General features: G+C 40.8%; 1 protein-coding gene across 1 annotated transcript in view; it reads right to left on the bottom strand.

The window, feature by feature from the left end:
- EGFLAM (EGF like, fibronectin type III and laminin G domains) overlaps window positions 1-16,385 on the bottom strand; it is a 188,323-nt gene that overhangs the window by 102,408 nt on the left and 69,530 nt on the right. The window contains exons 2-3 of the mRNA XM_055139954.1: window positions 10,413-10,537; window positions 9,290-9,379 (exon numbers count right to left, since the gene is read on the bottom strand). Coding sequence (XP_054995929.1) covers window positions 9,290-9,379; window positions 10,413-10,537 — 215 coding nt within the window. The remainder of the gene's footprint in view (window positions 1-9,289; window positions 9,380-10,412; window positions 10,538-16,385) is intronic.

The following is a 16,385-nucleotide window of genomic DNA, read 5'->3' as shown; positions in this document are numbered from 1 at the left end:
TTCAATAGAATCAGAGTCAGATTCACTTAGATGCCTTCTAAAAAGCAATTTCTAGGGAGCCCAGGAATGATTCAATGACTTAAGATGCTTATTTGGTAAGTGCAAGGTTATCATTTCAAATCTAGGACCCCACTATTGGGAGCAAGAAAGCTGTTGAACTTGGCCTCCAAGGTTTCTGATTATGTAAATATGGGAAATGTTATGAAAACTTGAGCCTTTAGCATGTTCCCAAATGAAGTTATCGCTGTTCTAGGGGCCCCACTTATAATCAAGACTGAACGTGTGTGTGTGTGTGTGTGTGTGTAAGAGAGAGAGAGAAGGAGAGAGAGACAGAGAGAGAGACACAGAGAGAGAATGTTTCCTGTACTATTTTCTGTACATGAAGCTCTGCGCCGAAAGCTACAGCTAAAGGGTATTCATTCACTCTACCTTGGACCTGACCTAAAGTGGCATGCTTCTGAGGTTACAGGGCTCAGTAGTAAGCTGAGAGCTAGGTTCTCTTGGTGAAAAGCCACAGCACATTGCAGAAGAAAGGGATTGGCTTGGGAGTGACCATCTTAGCCTTTAATCCTGCTAGTTATGTGGCCTTGATATTAACATCCATTGCTTCCTCTGTAAAATGTGCCTGCTATATATTGCACGATTACAATATTTGTGATAATGTGTGTCATAGAGCTGGTGCAATGGATGTACTCAAGAAAAGGATTGTCATCTTTATTATCTTAAATTGTTGTGCCACAAAATACACACAATATACATATATATGCATATGCTTATTACAAAGTATTTCCCCTCCGGGACCATAAGTCCCTTGACAGCAGGAATACTGTCTTAAAGTTCTTAATAGACTCCTCTGCAGATGCTTAAATGTTCACAGTTGCTGGCAGATATCTCTCTAGACTTAGTTACTAAAATACTAAAATACAGAAACCCAAAACCGTGAGGCCGCTAAGTGTGGTCACTCGACCTCATACCTCTTCATTCTCAGCAATGGAAAACAAATTATCTAATGCTTCCTTTTCAGCAGGTCCGACTTTAGGGGGGAGAGACTCCAAACAATAATAGTGAGTTTTGTTGAAATATTGAATGCAATCAAAGTGAAAGTAAAGTGAAATTTATTAGCTACACAGGCGGGTGGGGGCTAAGATTGGGGGAGGGCTAGGGGCGGGGGGGGGGGGGCTAGGGGTGTGGGGGTGCGGGGTGGAGCTATACTGTGATTCTTGGTGGTGGAATATGTGCACTGGTGAAGGGATGGGTGTTCAAGCATTGTATAACTGAGACTTAAACCTGAAAACTTTGTAACTTTCCACATGGTGACTCAATAAAAAAAATTAAAAAAAAACAAATGGAATATATTAAATATCAAGAATAAAGCTTAAGTTTTAGTTCCACAAAGAGCTAAAAAATAAATAAATAAATAAATAAATGTTCACAGTTGCTAAGAAGAATTAATCAGTAGATAAGCAAATTTTGTTTTATTAAATAAATAATTGTCAAGTGCTTCCTACAGGAATTCTTAATTCTAAAATACATTAGAATCATCTGTGGACTGTGTGTGTGTGTGTGATCAAGTCTGCCCTGTTTTAGAAACAATTATTCCCCACCACGAATGCACCCCTACCCTCTCCATAGAAGCACACTTCTTAAGAAAGTTGTCTTCATTCCCTTATCTCCTATTCATTGCTCAACTCATTCTCATACTCAGTTGAGATGCTCCTAACAAAGTCACCAAAACTTGTGGTAAACCCAGTGGCAATGATTTATTATTTAACTGATACTTTTAATCCGGATCCTCCAATACACTCGTATTTGAAGCCTCTTTGTTCCCTGGAAATAATGACTGTTCCTCCTAGGTCTCCTTTTACTACTCTCCTTGCTCCTTCTTGATATCCGCTGACCATTCCCCATTCTCTGCTTGCCCTTAGATGTTGGTACTTCCCAGGAGCTCCATCCCTGACCAACTTCTCTCACTCTGACTTGGATTGCTACCCTGTGAACTTCAAGGAAAACCCACCCTCAAATTGCATCTCTACCTCTGACCCCCTCTTGATGTCCATTCCATGGGTTTGTGATTGCCTCTTGAACATCTCTACTCAACAACTACAAACAAATGAAGTTCAGTATAACTACAGCCCAACTCACCATTCCTCCAACTATTAACAAATACACAAGAAATTGCTTCAGTTCTTATATTCTCTCTCTCTCATCAAGACAGTTCTTTACATGGTACTCTATATCCATGACTCCTTCCTAAACGCCATTCAAACATTTCTCAGTAATCACAAAACTTTAATCGGTTGATATAATTTTGTCATCACAGTTATTTAAGTCCAACTCCTGATAATTATGGCAATAGCTTCTGACTCTCCCTTCCACCAATACTGCCTAGACCCCCCATTTCAACTCCAGAGTTCTCTAAGCCTCAAATCATGACTGATCCTACTTAGAGGCTCTCTTTTAATAGTGCATTTCCATCCCTGTGTTTGTCCTCCTAACATCATTTCATATCACCTCCTTTACATGCATTCTACATTCTACTCATACTTAAGAATTTGGCAGGGCTCAAATTTATTCCATTCAATTCCTTGCCTCTGGGCCTTTGAACCTACTGCTCCCTCTATGTGAAATGCCCTTCTCCCCACTCGCTCACTCTTCTTCATCCTTCATGACTCAGTTCAGCTGAGACATTACCTCATTTCTTTGACCCCCAGCCTCCACTCTGGTTAGGTGCCTTCTCTATGCTTCCCTGGTGTCCTTGGTGTACCTCAATCTTAGCATTGCTCACCTTATACCGTAATTGCCTATTTATTTCTCCTTGCCCACTTGGGGGCAGAAAGCAAGTTTTTAATTCCTCTGGCATCTCAAAGCTTAGCATAACATCGGGAAACTCATAGCAAAGACTCAAACAATGCTTTTTAATAAATGAACAGATGAACTAGTGAGTGGATGAAAGAAAGAAATCAAGCCAAGATGCATAACGTAAACAGATGACTTCATCACAAAGCAGTTTCTATCACCGGGGCCCTCGGACTTGATGACTTGATTAACAATGGCAGTAACTCGGCTCCAGAGCCTGGAGTTAGTAACTATGGAAACATGCCCAATTGTCTCTTACCCACCTCCCTTGAACTCCTTTTCACAAGCCTTTCAAACTTATTTACTTCTTCACATTCTCTGACTCTCTACCTGGGTCATGTCCACAGCCTCTGGAAGCTGTGTTTGTCTCCAATCCCCCATCCCCCATTTATTCTAGATGCAACTGCACAAGAGGTCTTTGTTGAACATATGAACTGTTTCCACAGGCACTCTTATTCTAATTCCATGTATCTGGAATTAGATGGTGCCTCCACGGTCCATCTGCCCCCCTGGCTTCACATCAGGTGGGAAGGTAAGAAACTGGAAGTAACAGGCAGGTATAAACTCAGGTTCTCACTCCTTTCTCCGAAGCCCACACAAGTAACAGAAATGCACAGGCAAACCAGTTCCATGCCATCACAGGCTTTTGCTCCAAGCTTTCCCTCTGGGGAAGTCACTATGCTATATGAAATATGGAGACGATAATAAGGTTTCATCAATCATTGCAGATATTAGCTATGAACCAATACTTAACATAGCTACCACTATTACCCACATATCGCTTTTTTTCTGTTTCTGAAACAAGAAGTGTTTATATACATCACTTGATTGAATTTGTCCTCCAGTCCTAAAATACAGGTGTCTGGTTTCTTTTACAGAAAACAGTCCCTGTAAAGTTAATAATTTGCTCAAAGCCATAATTAGGTGACAAAGAAGGGACTTGAGTCCTTCTTTATTTAACTCCGAGACTCAAATTCTATTGGATAATATGAAGATGAAAATATTAAATATATTCAATCTGAAAACCAGCTTATTATTTCTGTAAACTATGAAAGTTTGTGTATCAGAGATGTGAAATTATCTCTGAAAACCAAGGGAAATTATTCCTGTAGAAGTTTCTTATATAGCTTGAAACAGATTCTTTATTAACCATGGAAGATAAATGCTACCTCTAACCCAAGTGTGCTAAAAGACACAGAGGGCCCCTCCCAGAGCCATATGTTTCTAATCTTTCTTCAGGTCTTTTCCTGTGTCGACAAGCTGACAAGTTGGCAAAAGGGAGTGAAGGTCAAGGGGACAGTGTTGTTGGGATTATGAAAAATTGGGCTGGACTCAATGATTTAAGCATACTCCTTTCTCTGATATCACTCTTCTAAAATGAAATCTTTCATTATATCAAATAATTTAGCATAATACCACACAATTCCACGTTTAAATGTCTTAAAATCACTGCTTCAGCTTTGTATCAAACTAGATGCTAAATACTATTATAGATGCTATTCCTTTCAAAGTAGAAAATACTCTGAAAATAACTAAATAGATGTTATTCCTTTCAAAGTAGAAAAACAAAGTGTTTTGCTCCATTTTATTGCTTGTAAGAATTTTCAAACAATTAAAAGTATTCCTATGTTTCTTGATTTTAGTTTCTATACAAGACAGTAAAGAGAGTAAGAAAAATTGTTTTCTAGAAGTAGGAGCCAAATTGAGTTTAATACGGTCCCTTGGCTCTCTCAATCACTTTAAAGAAAAATTTATTTTGGCTACAAGAGATGCTTTGTTGCATCTTTGTGTTTGATTATTTCTGAAAAGCAAAATCTTCTAAAAGTTGCCCCCTTTGTTTTCACAAGACCACCTGTGACTGTCATTAGTCAGAGAACTTGTGTCCATAAAAGAGAAAAAGCTAGGCTAATTTAAGTTCATTTATCTCAAGGAGACCGAATGAGCAAAACTAAATTGAGTGCACTATTCCGCAGACTCTTGCCTCCCTCAGAGATTGCCAGAAAACAAACTTACACCTTGTAGTTGGGATAATCATAATAATTTGCATTTATATGTCATTTCAAATTTATATGTCATTTGAATCTATAAAAACGTTGTACACCATTGCAACTTTTAATCCTCCAAACAGCCCTAATCTTATCACCTCTATACTTTTTGGTCGTTGTTTTGGGGTCACACCCAGCAAAGCTCATGTTACTCCTAACTGCATTAAGGAATTAGTCCTGGTGGGCTCTAGGGATTATAGCCCCTTATCACCTCTATTCTTAAGATGATAAGCTAGACTCAGAGAGTTTATATAAGCAGTGGGGATATCAGTGGGTCTTGATTCTCTCATAAACACACCATGATTTGATATTTCAGTCACATGACTTCCAGACATAATGATTCTCAGGTCAGCACCTAACTTTCTCAGGTACTTAAATGCCTTTCCATGTTCTTTATACAAATTCTTTCTCTGTATTCACTCTGCAACATGGGTGACCTCAATGTCATCTTGGAACCATTTGGTCCTTATAATAAAACACTGTATTTCAGTGGACCATAACCACCCAGCTTCCCTAGCTTTTTGGGTGTGATCATGTGACTAAATTCTTTACACTAGGAAATGAGTAACAATGCTGAAGGCAATTGCTGAGTTATGCCTTCAAGGGAAGGGGAGCATTCTTTATTCTATTTTCATCTATTGGCTAGAGTGTAAGTATGGCATTAAGATATTTTAGACTACAGGGAGGGGAGTGAAAAGGTTTGAGATGGAAAGAGTGGGACTTTCTGGAACCAGAAAAATGCTCAACTTCCTAAATCCTGGCAGTTGCATGAGGGGGGAGTTAAAGCACATCTTGCTGGAATCATTATTATTTTGAGATTTTGTACTGCTAGACTTTTATCCTAAATTATATATGATCCCTTAAAATTATAGACTGTTTTAAACTAATATCGGTTCACTTGGCAATGATGAAACCATACTAAATAAGTTGTTACTTAAATCTCTAACCCTGATTTCAGACATCACCTTTATTCCCTTCCATGCTGCATCTTATTCCCACTAGAATAAAATGATAGAAGCCTGGGTTCTTTTTTTCCAGAAATAAAACATAATACTGTCCTGTTCACTACTCCAGACACATTACTATGACGTCATGAGCATTGCTGAGAGGAGGCATGAAGTGATTCTACCCAAGAGAACACCAAACAAGAGTCAAGAGATTCAAATTTATAATGTAAGTAGCTACATAGTCTTGAGGAATGCAAGTTAGCTTCGCTGGGCTGGCCAAAGTTTCAATATCAAAATGCTATGATTCTTCTAGAGTAACCTTCACTTGTAGCTGTCAAACTTAGTTTTGATTTCACAGTTGACTCTATAGGTCAATCGTAGATCTCCCTCTCCTAGCAACAGGTGGAAGGCCCCAGAGAAATAGAAAATTGGTTTTCTAAGCATCCTTCTTCTAATAGGCATAAAGAAAGCTATCCAGGCCAGGGTGAAGGGAAAATTGAGAGAGTTCCATTTCTTGAGTGGTTATTGGAAAGTACTAAATTATCTTCCAGAGTTTTGTAGGAGAAGCAGCATTGTTTGGGGGGGTCTGAAAAAAATCTTCCTTGAATAGATCTATCCTGTGTAAAACAGAAAGAGTGAGACATTCCCGAAGTGTATTCACTAACAGTCACACACATATTCCCATATCCTCCATAAGTACTGAAGGAACACCTAGATCCATGGCACTCTCAGTTACCTCCTGCAACACATCGCCAGATTCAGAGAAATATAGAGAACCTGGTCTAAGGTTCTTTTAACGAAATGCTATATTTCGGTGGGCCTTGCTCTGGCTTAATAACTGGACTAGATGCAAATCTCATGGCCTCTGTCTCAGTTTCCTGTAAGTTTGGATACAATCACCGTTAGGGGTCAATCAGACCAGGGGATAGTGTACCCCCATCCCACCCCACACCCTGAGTGGACAAGATGATCACGAATAAAAAATAAAAACTCTCCAGATATGCTTTATCTCTTCCTTTAAAATTATGTCTTTATAATGTGCAAAATCTGCTCGTAGAGCAGCCCATGTAAAATCTATAAAAATAAATATGCATATATTGATTCAGGTTCAAATAGATTTCAGCTAATAGTATGCATGGCCATGTTTAAATATGGAGACCACCAGTGTCAACATCCATGTATAATTCCCCAAATGCAACAAGTAGCCCTAATTTGCTTTATTTTTTTCGAGGACGAACTCTGAAGGTGTTCATCTAAGAAAAATCCCTGTGTCAAATGCTAAGGAAAGCCTTTAGACATATCCACATCATTTACCAGAGTGATTTGTTCATTTCATCCTTTAAGTCAGATTAACCATGTGGCAATGCAAAAATCAATCAGTTAGACCCCACATTAGCTCAGTAGTGTGAGTTTGTGTGTTCTGTCCCCGATAGCGGCCCACATTACTGTGTTCCTAGGAACATGGCCATTTGTGATCTCCAGTGCCACAACCAAATGTGTGAACCCATCAAGCACCAAAACCAACTGTATGTGAGCACTGCAACCAAGTGTGTGATCAGTGTGCCCACATGTTACTTAGTGGGCCCCAGTCAGCACATAACCACCAAAGGAAGGATGGGGCAAGACAGAAACAAGTTGGCCAAGCAGCATTGGCGGGCCGAGGCCAGATTTACTGAGAAGGTCTAGGGTGGTTAGAGAAGTAGGGATGAAGGAAAGGGTGGGGGGTGGGACAGAAACCATTCCCACAATGATGCTCACTGATTTAAATCTTTTCACTCCTTTTCTATCTTTTCACCTTCTCCCTAGTTTCGGAGTGAAACTTAAATTACTTCAACTTTTTCCATTGTTCCTTTTAACCTCACTCTGTCATGTGAGCCAAAGTTGCATGGGCAAGGATAAAAGTTGCTTTCTGCTAAATTATAAAAAATTCACTTGAGGGGGCTGGAGCAATAGCACAATGGGTAGGGCTTACGCTCTATGCCTTGCACGCAGCCAACCCGGGTTTGAATCCCAGCATCCCATATGGTCCCCTGAGCACAGCCAGGGTTAATTCTTGAGTGCAGAGCCAGGAGTAACCCCTGTGCATTGCAGGGTGTGACCCAAAAAGAAAAAAAAATTCACTTGAGCGGTTCCTCCATGCCTGCTGATGTTGCAACCTATCACTCCATTATTGGGCCTTTGTCACTATTGAGGTGGGAAAAGTCAACATTTTAATGAAAAGAGACCCTCTGAGTCCTGGTTGTGGCAAGAGTTTAATTTTTCTAAACCATTTTTACCCAAATCACCGGATGCTCAACTCATCCCAGGAAAAGAGGAAAAAAATAAAAACACTACATAATAGGTAAAACTTGCAGGACCCCAAAACTAAAAGGTGCTGCCTATCTGCTCCCTTCAGCAGAAGGAAGGCAGACCCCACACACAGTGCGCTCACTCCTGCCACAGGGAATGCCCAAGGTACGCTGAATGCCCACAAAGATGATAGTCCACAGAAGCCCCCAATCTCTCTGTTCATGGTACCTTGGGTCTTGGTAATTTTTTATAGTACCTTTAAGCCCATGTAAATGCCTGAGAGTTCTATTTATTAAGTAGGCATCTCCAAACAATTGGAAAGTCATGAGATTATATGGAAAATCAAATGAAAGCACAGGGAAAAGTACCTTAAAGGTATCTGATGCTTCAGAAGTAATAGTTACATATCAGAGCTGACAAATGGGCTCCGACTTACGCTCTATGTCTAGAAGGCAGTTATTATAAATATTAGCCACCACCATTAAAGCAGAACACTGTGTACCAAAGCTCAATTCTCATAAAACAATTCAAAACGTTCCACCCTGTAGGCTAATTGTCATAGGAGAAGGAAGGAGGAGAGGGAGAGAAAACAGCACATGCCTAAGGCTGAAATCTTCACTTAGAGATACCTTGACCAGAAGTAGCAAGGAAGCTGATGAAGAGCCAACAATTGATTGGTGGAAGAACACAGTGTTGTGCTCAGGAAGAAAATTAGCAACTCGGACCTGTTTGAATATATGTTTCAAATGGCATCATTTTCTTCTCTGTTGTATCCACAAGCAGGTTGGAAAGGTACAAGTGCGCCATTGATAAAGATTTATTGGGATTTCAAAAACAAATCAGAAGTGACCTTAAGCAGAAAAAAGATGCTGTAAGGTGACTGTGTTCTCTGAATGGAGTGGCTTGGATTCAGTGAAAATATTTGTGCCAAGAGGACTGTCTTCCTCCAGCTACTATTCTGAGATCAGGAGGCCTTTGATGAGGTAATGAACATGAAAGACCTTCATGCATTCCGGAGGACTAAACACTCATTCATTATTATTATTACACAGACAGCACACACACACCCAAATGAGAAAGGTTCCTGAGTATCACTCAGATGCCAAGTCTGTGGGAGATTTTGAGGGTTTCACCGAGGAGGGGGCTACTCACCGTGATCATTCTATCTTCAGTGACAGGGACATTATGGGTCTTCTCCTCAGAGGGTCTGTCCAGGCTGGAAATGACCTCAGAGTAAAATATCTGGAAAAGAACAGACACCAGGGATGAGAAGGGGGCCCACCCTCTTCCCTCAGGTCAAAGATCCGTGTTGGCGCTGCAGTCAACAGCTCAGAGGGTGCTGAGGGGTATCTCATTCCCACCTCCACAGTTACTTCTTCTGGAACAGCCTTTGTCTGAGATAGCCAGGGTGCAAACTCCTCATCCTCAGGGGCCAGGAGGGAAATACACAGAAGTGAAGGGGGCTGAATAGCACTGGACCTAGCTCCAAGGAATGACTCTCTCAGGTATTCACTCATTGCCCCATTTTTTAAAAGCAGAAGGCCACATCCACAGTCTCTACTTTCAGGAGACAACGGGGCAAAGGGCCATGATAAAGCGCAACTCAACTTTGGTGAAAAGAGAAAGGTGGGATGAGTGTGGGGTGTTATGAGGACCAGTTGGAGGTGGGGAACTCTGCTCTAGAGGGGAGCTTGGTGCCCACCCTCAGGAATGAGGGACCAGAGTAGCTCTCTGGATATTCCCCCCGAGATTCCAGAAGTCCAGAAATTTCTCTCAGATCTCCTGACTTCTATGGGTTGATTCATCTTGAAAATTGTTGTTCAACAATCTGAAAAGAAATCTGTCTAATTTGTGATGCTAACGAAGCAGGCTGCCTTCTCTGCGCCTTCCTCCACTCTGCCTGGCCACCCCTCTGCTTTCATTCAGATGTTACATTACTCTGACTTGCCAACAACACTCCATGGCTTCCCCATGATTCTGTCACTCTCCACAGTGACTCCAGGCAACTGGACGCCATGGCTTTTACTTAGTTTAGTTTACATTCCTGGAGGAAGGGAGGATTATTTCCTAATGGCCTTTTAGAGCACTTAGAAACACCCTGAAAAAGAGTATCAGGCCCTTCAGTTCCTACAAAAGGGGAATGGGGTCACTATGAAGGGTGGGGGAATTGAGAGAAGGAGGCATGATTAGGAAGAAGCAGGAAGGGTAGCCTGTACATGCATTACAGAGACCCCCAGGACCCCCACCCCTACCCCGCCCTGTGCCAGATGCCCACCTTGAATGCTACAATGAAGTGCCTGGGATGCTCCGGCACGCCCCACTGGATTCTGAACGCTGTGCAGTTCTCTGCCTCTAGCCTGACAGCAGGTGGAGGATCCAGCACGTGTCCCAGGAAGTCTTCTGCGAACAAGAAATGCTGTTAGAGGTTCTATAAATCCTGGAGAGAGCACCCCTGGCGAGGACTTGCAGCCCACCCACCCACCCACTGACTTCTCAGATGGGCTTGGCTCTTCCCCAACCCCAGCCAGGCCTTGGTAGGGAGATCAACCCCACTACTGCCCCCCCCCACCAACTTCCTGTACCCAGGAGGTGTCCACACTAAGCTCTTCTGACTCAGAGCTTGAGATGCATTAAAGCAGGATGATGACTTTTCTTTCAATTTTGTAGCATGAATATCTGTAGGGGGTTCGTTTTTAGGGGGTGAGGGTGGTTCTCAAATTGTGCTCAGGAGGCCAGGGTTCTCACCGGTGATTCTGGGTAAACTAGACCTGTGGTTTAATGCAAGAACTAGATGAGATGAGGCTACTCAGACAGTTGGGTGCCCTCAGGGCTGTACTCCACGATGTTCAGAAGACCATGGAGTGCCGGGAATCACATGTGTTCTAACTCCTGCGCTATCTCCCAGTCTACATTGGTATGTTGTATAGATATGTTGTTCAGAAGTATTTATAGGGTTAGAAAATCCTTATTACAGAGTTTTTCAAATGTTAGTTAAATATAAAGGGAGGTTAAGAAATTTCAAATATTTTACTGTGTAATTAGCACTGTAGCACTGTCGTCCTGTTGCTGATCCACTTGCTCAAGCAGGAACCAGTAACCTCTCCATTTTGAGACTTGTTGTTACTATTTTTGGTATATGTTATACGCCATGGGTAGCTTGCCAGGCTCTGCCATGTGGGTGGGATACTCTTGGTAGCTTGTCAGGCTTTCCAAGTGGGACAAAGGAATCTAACCCAGGTCAGCTGCATGCAAGGCAAACGCCCTACCCGCTGTGCTATCGCTCAAGTCCACTGTGTAATTACTTTAAATAAATTTATGTTATAAAATTAACATATTGCAAAATTGATAAAATAACAGAAAAAATAATTCAATCATTCAGAATTAGTCCTGTCAACCTTAAGTGATCCATTTTGTCAAGAAAGAAAGTGATCTATTTTGGGAATGCCCTACCACAATGGTGGGGTGTAGGGGGGAGGGAGTGGGAGTGGTGGGAGGGATACTAGGATCATTGGTGGAAAATGGGCACTGGTGGAAGGATGGGAACTCGATCATTGTATGACTGAAATGTAAACACAAAAGTCTGTAAGTATGTAACTGTACCTCATGGTGATTCACCAATAAAAAATTTTAAAAATTCAAAAAGAGAAAGTGATCCTTTTAAAGAATGCTTCGTCAAATATGTACATGTATGTGCATAATTTATTTTTACTTTTTATTTTTATTTATGTTCATTTTGTATTTTACATCATAAGAGTGAATTATACTTATGTATATATGATATATACCTATCAGAATCATTGATAATAGTTGCTAACTTTTCCATATGTTGCATGTGAATAATTTACAGTATTTCTCCTTCTACTCTAGCTAGATACAATTTATTTTCGATATTTAGGAATTTTATATAATGCTCCACAGAGGCAAAAGCTAAGTGTCTCCTGTACTGAGCACAGAAATGAGAAAATGAAAGTGCTCAATAAACATTCCTCAAGTAAATGGATATTCTGCAATTAGATTTTCCCCTTACTAACAGACCTGGTGATCTTTCTTTTTAACAACTGATATAATTCACCAGCATATCAGTGAAGGTCTCTGTCTGCAAAGCACAGAGATCTACAATGTTTATTTACTAACTGATGTTGGATTCTTCCCCCATTGGTTTTTTTTTATTTTTTATTATTAGTGGATCACGTGAAGTACAATTACAGAGTTATAAACTTTCACGCTTGCGTTCCTTCCAGTCACACGATTGAGTACCCATCCCTCCATCAGTACCCATTCTCCACCACCAATAATCCCAGTATCCCTCCCACCTTCCCCACCCTATCCCCCTCCCCCTGCCTCCTTTGCATATAAGTGGATCAACATGGAAAGTATCATGTTAAGTGAAATGAGTCAGAAAGAGAGGCACAGACATAGAAAGATTGCACTCATCTGTGGAATATAAAGTAACAGAATGGGAGACTAACCCAAGAATAGAAGAGATAAGTACCAGGAGGTTAGCTCCACTATTTGGAAGCTGGCCTCACATGCTGGGGGAGAGGGCAGCTCTGATATAGAAGAGAGCACCAGGTAAAGGGTGTTCTCAGGACCTGCTTGGATGGGAGATATGTGCTGAAAGTAGACTATAGACCAAACATGATGGCCACTCAATACCTCTATTGCAGACCACAACACCCAAAAGGAGAGAGAGGCCAAAAGGGAATGTCCTCCATTGTTTTTAACAGGCCCCCCAGGCCTTTCTGATGAGCCAAGTAACCGGACGTGCAGCTCTCAGAGGCAAGGAACTGTGAGGTCAGCAAGCAGCTGCTGGTGCCCTGCACACATCTCCCCCTGCCACTGCCTGGAATTGTGGTCCCAGCTGCTCTCACTCTACCTCAGCTCGAGACTTGAAGTCCCATGGATGGACCAAAACTTTTATCTTGACTCAATCAGGAGTAGAAGAAGAGATCAGTTTTTTTTCTCCAGCTTCCAAACTGGAAATAGATAGGGAGTGCTGAGCATTGTTCTTTTCTAAATCTATCCACAGAATGGAAGTTTCCCTAGAAGAGGGCAGGTTTCTAGGAAAAGAGCAGCAGGAGGTCGGACAGTCAAATCCTCAGTTACGTGGAGCTGGCTCATACATTCATTATGATTATTCTAAAAAGCACACTCTTAAAAATCGGGATGAGACCAACATCTATCTATATGCCAATTTTGTGTGCTGTGCAAATAGTTCTAGGCTGCTTCTTAATTTTAACTAAAGGTATAGGCTTTTTCACTTTTAACAGCTACTTGCGGACTTCCTGCTCTCCAAAAGCAGGAAAGGATCTTTAAGTATTTAAGTACACTCAATGACTTCATTTGGATAAATTGATTCTTGAAGTAGAACTTCTCTATTTAAGACAAAACTAAAAATCATTGAGACAGCAAATGAGAATTTTTAAAGGATTGTTTACAAATATAATCAAATCTAGATGCATAAAATGCATCTGCATGTAGATGCAGAAAATGAAATAATTTAGAAGTCTACAGAGTTGTTTAAAAACACCCAATACAAGTAGCACATCTTCACTAGAACTGAGTATTACCACTTAAAAACCCTTGCTAGTGTGATGTAGAAAATGTTAAATATTTAATATTATTTGAACTATTTTTAACTCTATTCTTGTGTTTTATACATTTTTAATTGAGTTTAATTTTTTCTTATTGATTTAAAAGAAACCTTACTATATTAAAGCACTTTAGGGGCTGGAGCAATAGCAGAGTAGGTAGGGGTAGGGCATTTGCCTTGCATGCAGCCAACCAGGGTTCGATTCCCAGCATCCCATATTGTCCCCCAGAGCACTGCCAGGAGTAATTCCTGAGTGCAGAGCCAGGAGTAACCCCTGTGCATCACCAGGTTTGACCCAAAAAGCAAATAGATAAATAAATAAAGCACTTTATCAGTTGGTTATATATTTTCTCTGTGTAGTTTTATGATTGGGTCCTGCTGCATAATTACACAGCACTGGCCAGTCTTAATGTTTAATCAAGAGGTCATTTAGTCATTACTACTACCACAGCGACCTCCAGCCATCCCCCAAATTGTTGATAAGCCCTGGAATGAGGAATCTTCATGTTTTGATGACCTTGCATTGGTGAGGGAAAAATATGAGGAAAGTAGCTTCTATTCCATCCCTACCTTTCTTATTTTTCAAGATTGTATCTAATTGGTGATATCTAATTTATATCCAGAATACTGTCAGCAAGGCAATAAGGAAAATGTCATCTTAATTTCCCAACCTTTGCGTGACAGTAATGATTCCTAGAAGGAAGGTAAAATACATATTAAACAAGTCAGTATATACTATTCGTGACATCTTGATATAATAAAAAGGCATCCATTCCAATATGCTATCCTTTAACTTCTCTGTTCTCTAGGGAAATATTCTTATTAAGCCCTCCTGAGAAACACAGATAACTTCTATTTTTTTGGAAATGTTTATTCATTTATTCTATTTTCACACACAACACCCAGCAAATATGTACTGATATTATATATATGCATATGTATGAAAGAGAGAAACGAATCATAAGCAAGTTAGGAGGACATTGTGATCAAATGTTAGGAGTATATAAAAATGTATCAGGCGGGGCTGGAGCGATAGCACAGCGGGTAGGGCGTTTGCCTTGCACACAGCCGACCCGGGTTCGAATCCCAGCATCCCATATGGTTCCCTAAGCACCGGCAGGGGTGATTCCTGAGTGCAGAGCCAGGAGTGACCCCTGTGCATCGCTGGGTGTGACCCAAAAAGCAAAAAAAAAAAAATGTATCAGGCACTTGTTGGCACATAGCAAGGATACAATATACTTGTCTTTACATGACAGATTAGTAGGAATAAGCAAAAAATGTGTGTGCATGTGTGTGTGTATGTGTGTGTGTGTGTGTGAGAGAGAGAGAGAGAGAGAGAGAGAGAGAGAATCTGGGAGTGGGGGAGTGGGGGAGTGTGTCCCAAGCTGAATAAGGGAGTGTTCTAAGCTGAGGAAGCAGCATATATTCTTTTCCTATAGAGTAGGGACACCAGGTAATATCTATCATGTTATAGAGCCTCTGTAGAAGTGGTCTCCAAACTCCTGTCTGAAGACAGGCTCTGGCCCACAGCTGTAGAAAGGTTGGAAACCACTGGTCTAAATGCAGAGACTCTAACTCCTGGTCTGTGGAAGGTAGCAAGCAGACAGGTGCCGGTGTGCTCTAGAGCACTGTGATGGCTGAATGGGTGTAGATAGGTGGTAAAGGAGAGGGAGGAATCAGGACAGCTTTGAGCAAGTATGCGCCAATCACTAATCTGGAGAGCAAATATCGTGCCTCCTGGGGCCACAGTGATAGTATAGAAGCTAGGGCGTTTCCTTTGCCTGCTACTGGCCAGGGATCAATCTAAGGCATCTCATATGGTTCCCCAAGCACTGCCAGGTGTAATATCTGAGTATAGAGCCAGGAATAGCTTCTGAGCATCTCTGGATATGGCCCCCAACAAAAGAAAAAACAAATATGTTGCTGACTGTTTCTGAGGGAGGCACAGTCAACTGCAGATGTTGAACTGAACTTTGTTTTCATCATCAAAAAAAAAAAAGTGAAGAAGTCCTTGAAGAAAGCTGTTTCTGCCATAAAAAAAAAAAGTTTACATGAAATTAGCAGATTCCAATGAACCCAATGGGTTAAGAATGAAGATCAAGTTACATTTTTATAGAAAAGAATGAAATTTTTAAATCAGGGGTTGGAGAAATACTACAACAGGTAGGGCACTTGCCTTGCATATGTTTAACTCGATTCAATTCCCTGCAACCCATTATGATTCCCAGAGCCCTGCCGAAAGTGATCCCCAAGGACAGAGCCAGAAATAAACTTTAAGCACAGCTGGGTGTGGTCCCCAAAACAAATAAATAGATACAATAAAACCAGTTGTTTTGATTTTTAAAAAAGAGAAACCTTTCAAGCTTAAAAGAGATAGCAAAAACATATCATACGTGATGGATAGTACATCATAACATTTTCATTATAATCTTCAAAAATAATTAAAGAAACAACAAAACAACAAATTTATGGATAAATGACCACAACAAAATGATAGGCCATGAGATATTTTTATTATATCATAGATATTGATGGAAAAATCCAGGCCTTAAAAAAAACACGAAGTGGGAATTCCCGAAAGGTGAAGTATAAGTGGTATTCACATGGTTAAATATTCAAATTTTCTAGTTATCATATAAGTGAAACTTTAAAAAC

Source organism: Sorex araneus, chromosome 1 (genome assembly GCF_027595985.1).
Source record: "Sorex araneus isolate mSorAra2 chromosome 1, mSorAra2.pri, whole genome shotgun sequence".
Lineage (NCBI taxonomy): Eukaryota > Metazoa > Chordata > Mammalia > Eulipotyphla > Soricidae > Sorex > Sorex araneus.
Note: the sequence above shows the minus strand (reverse complement) of the source record. Positions and strands in the feature narration are given on the sequence as shown.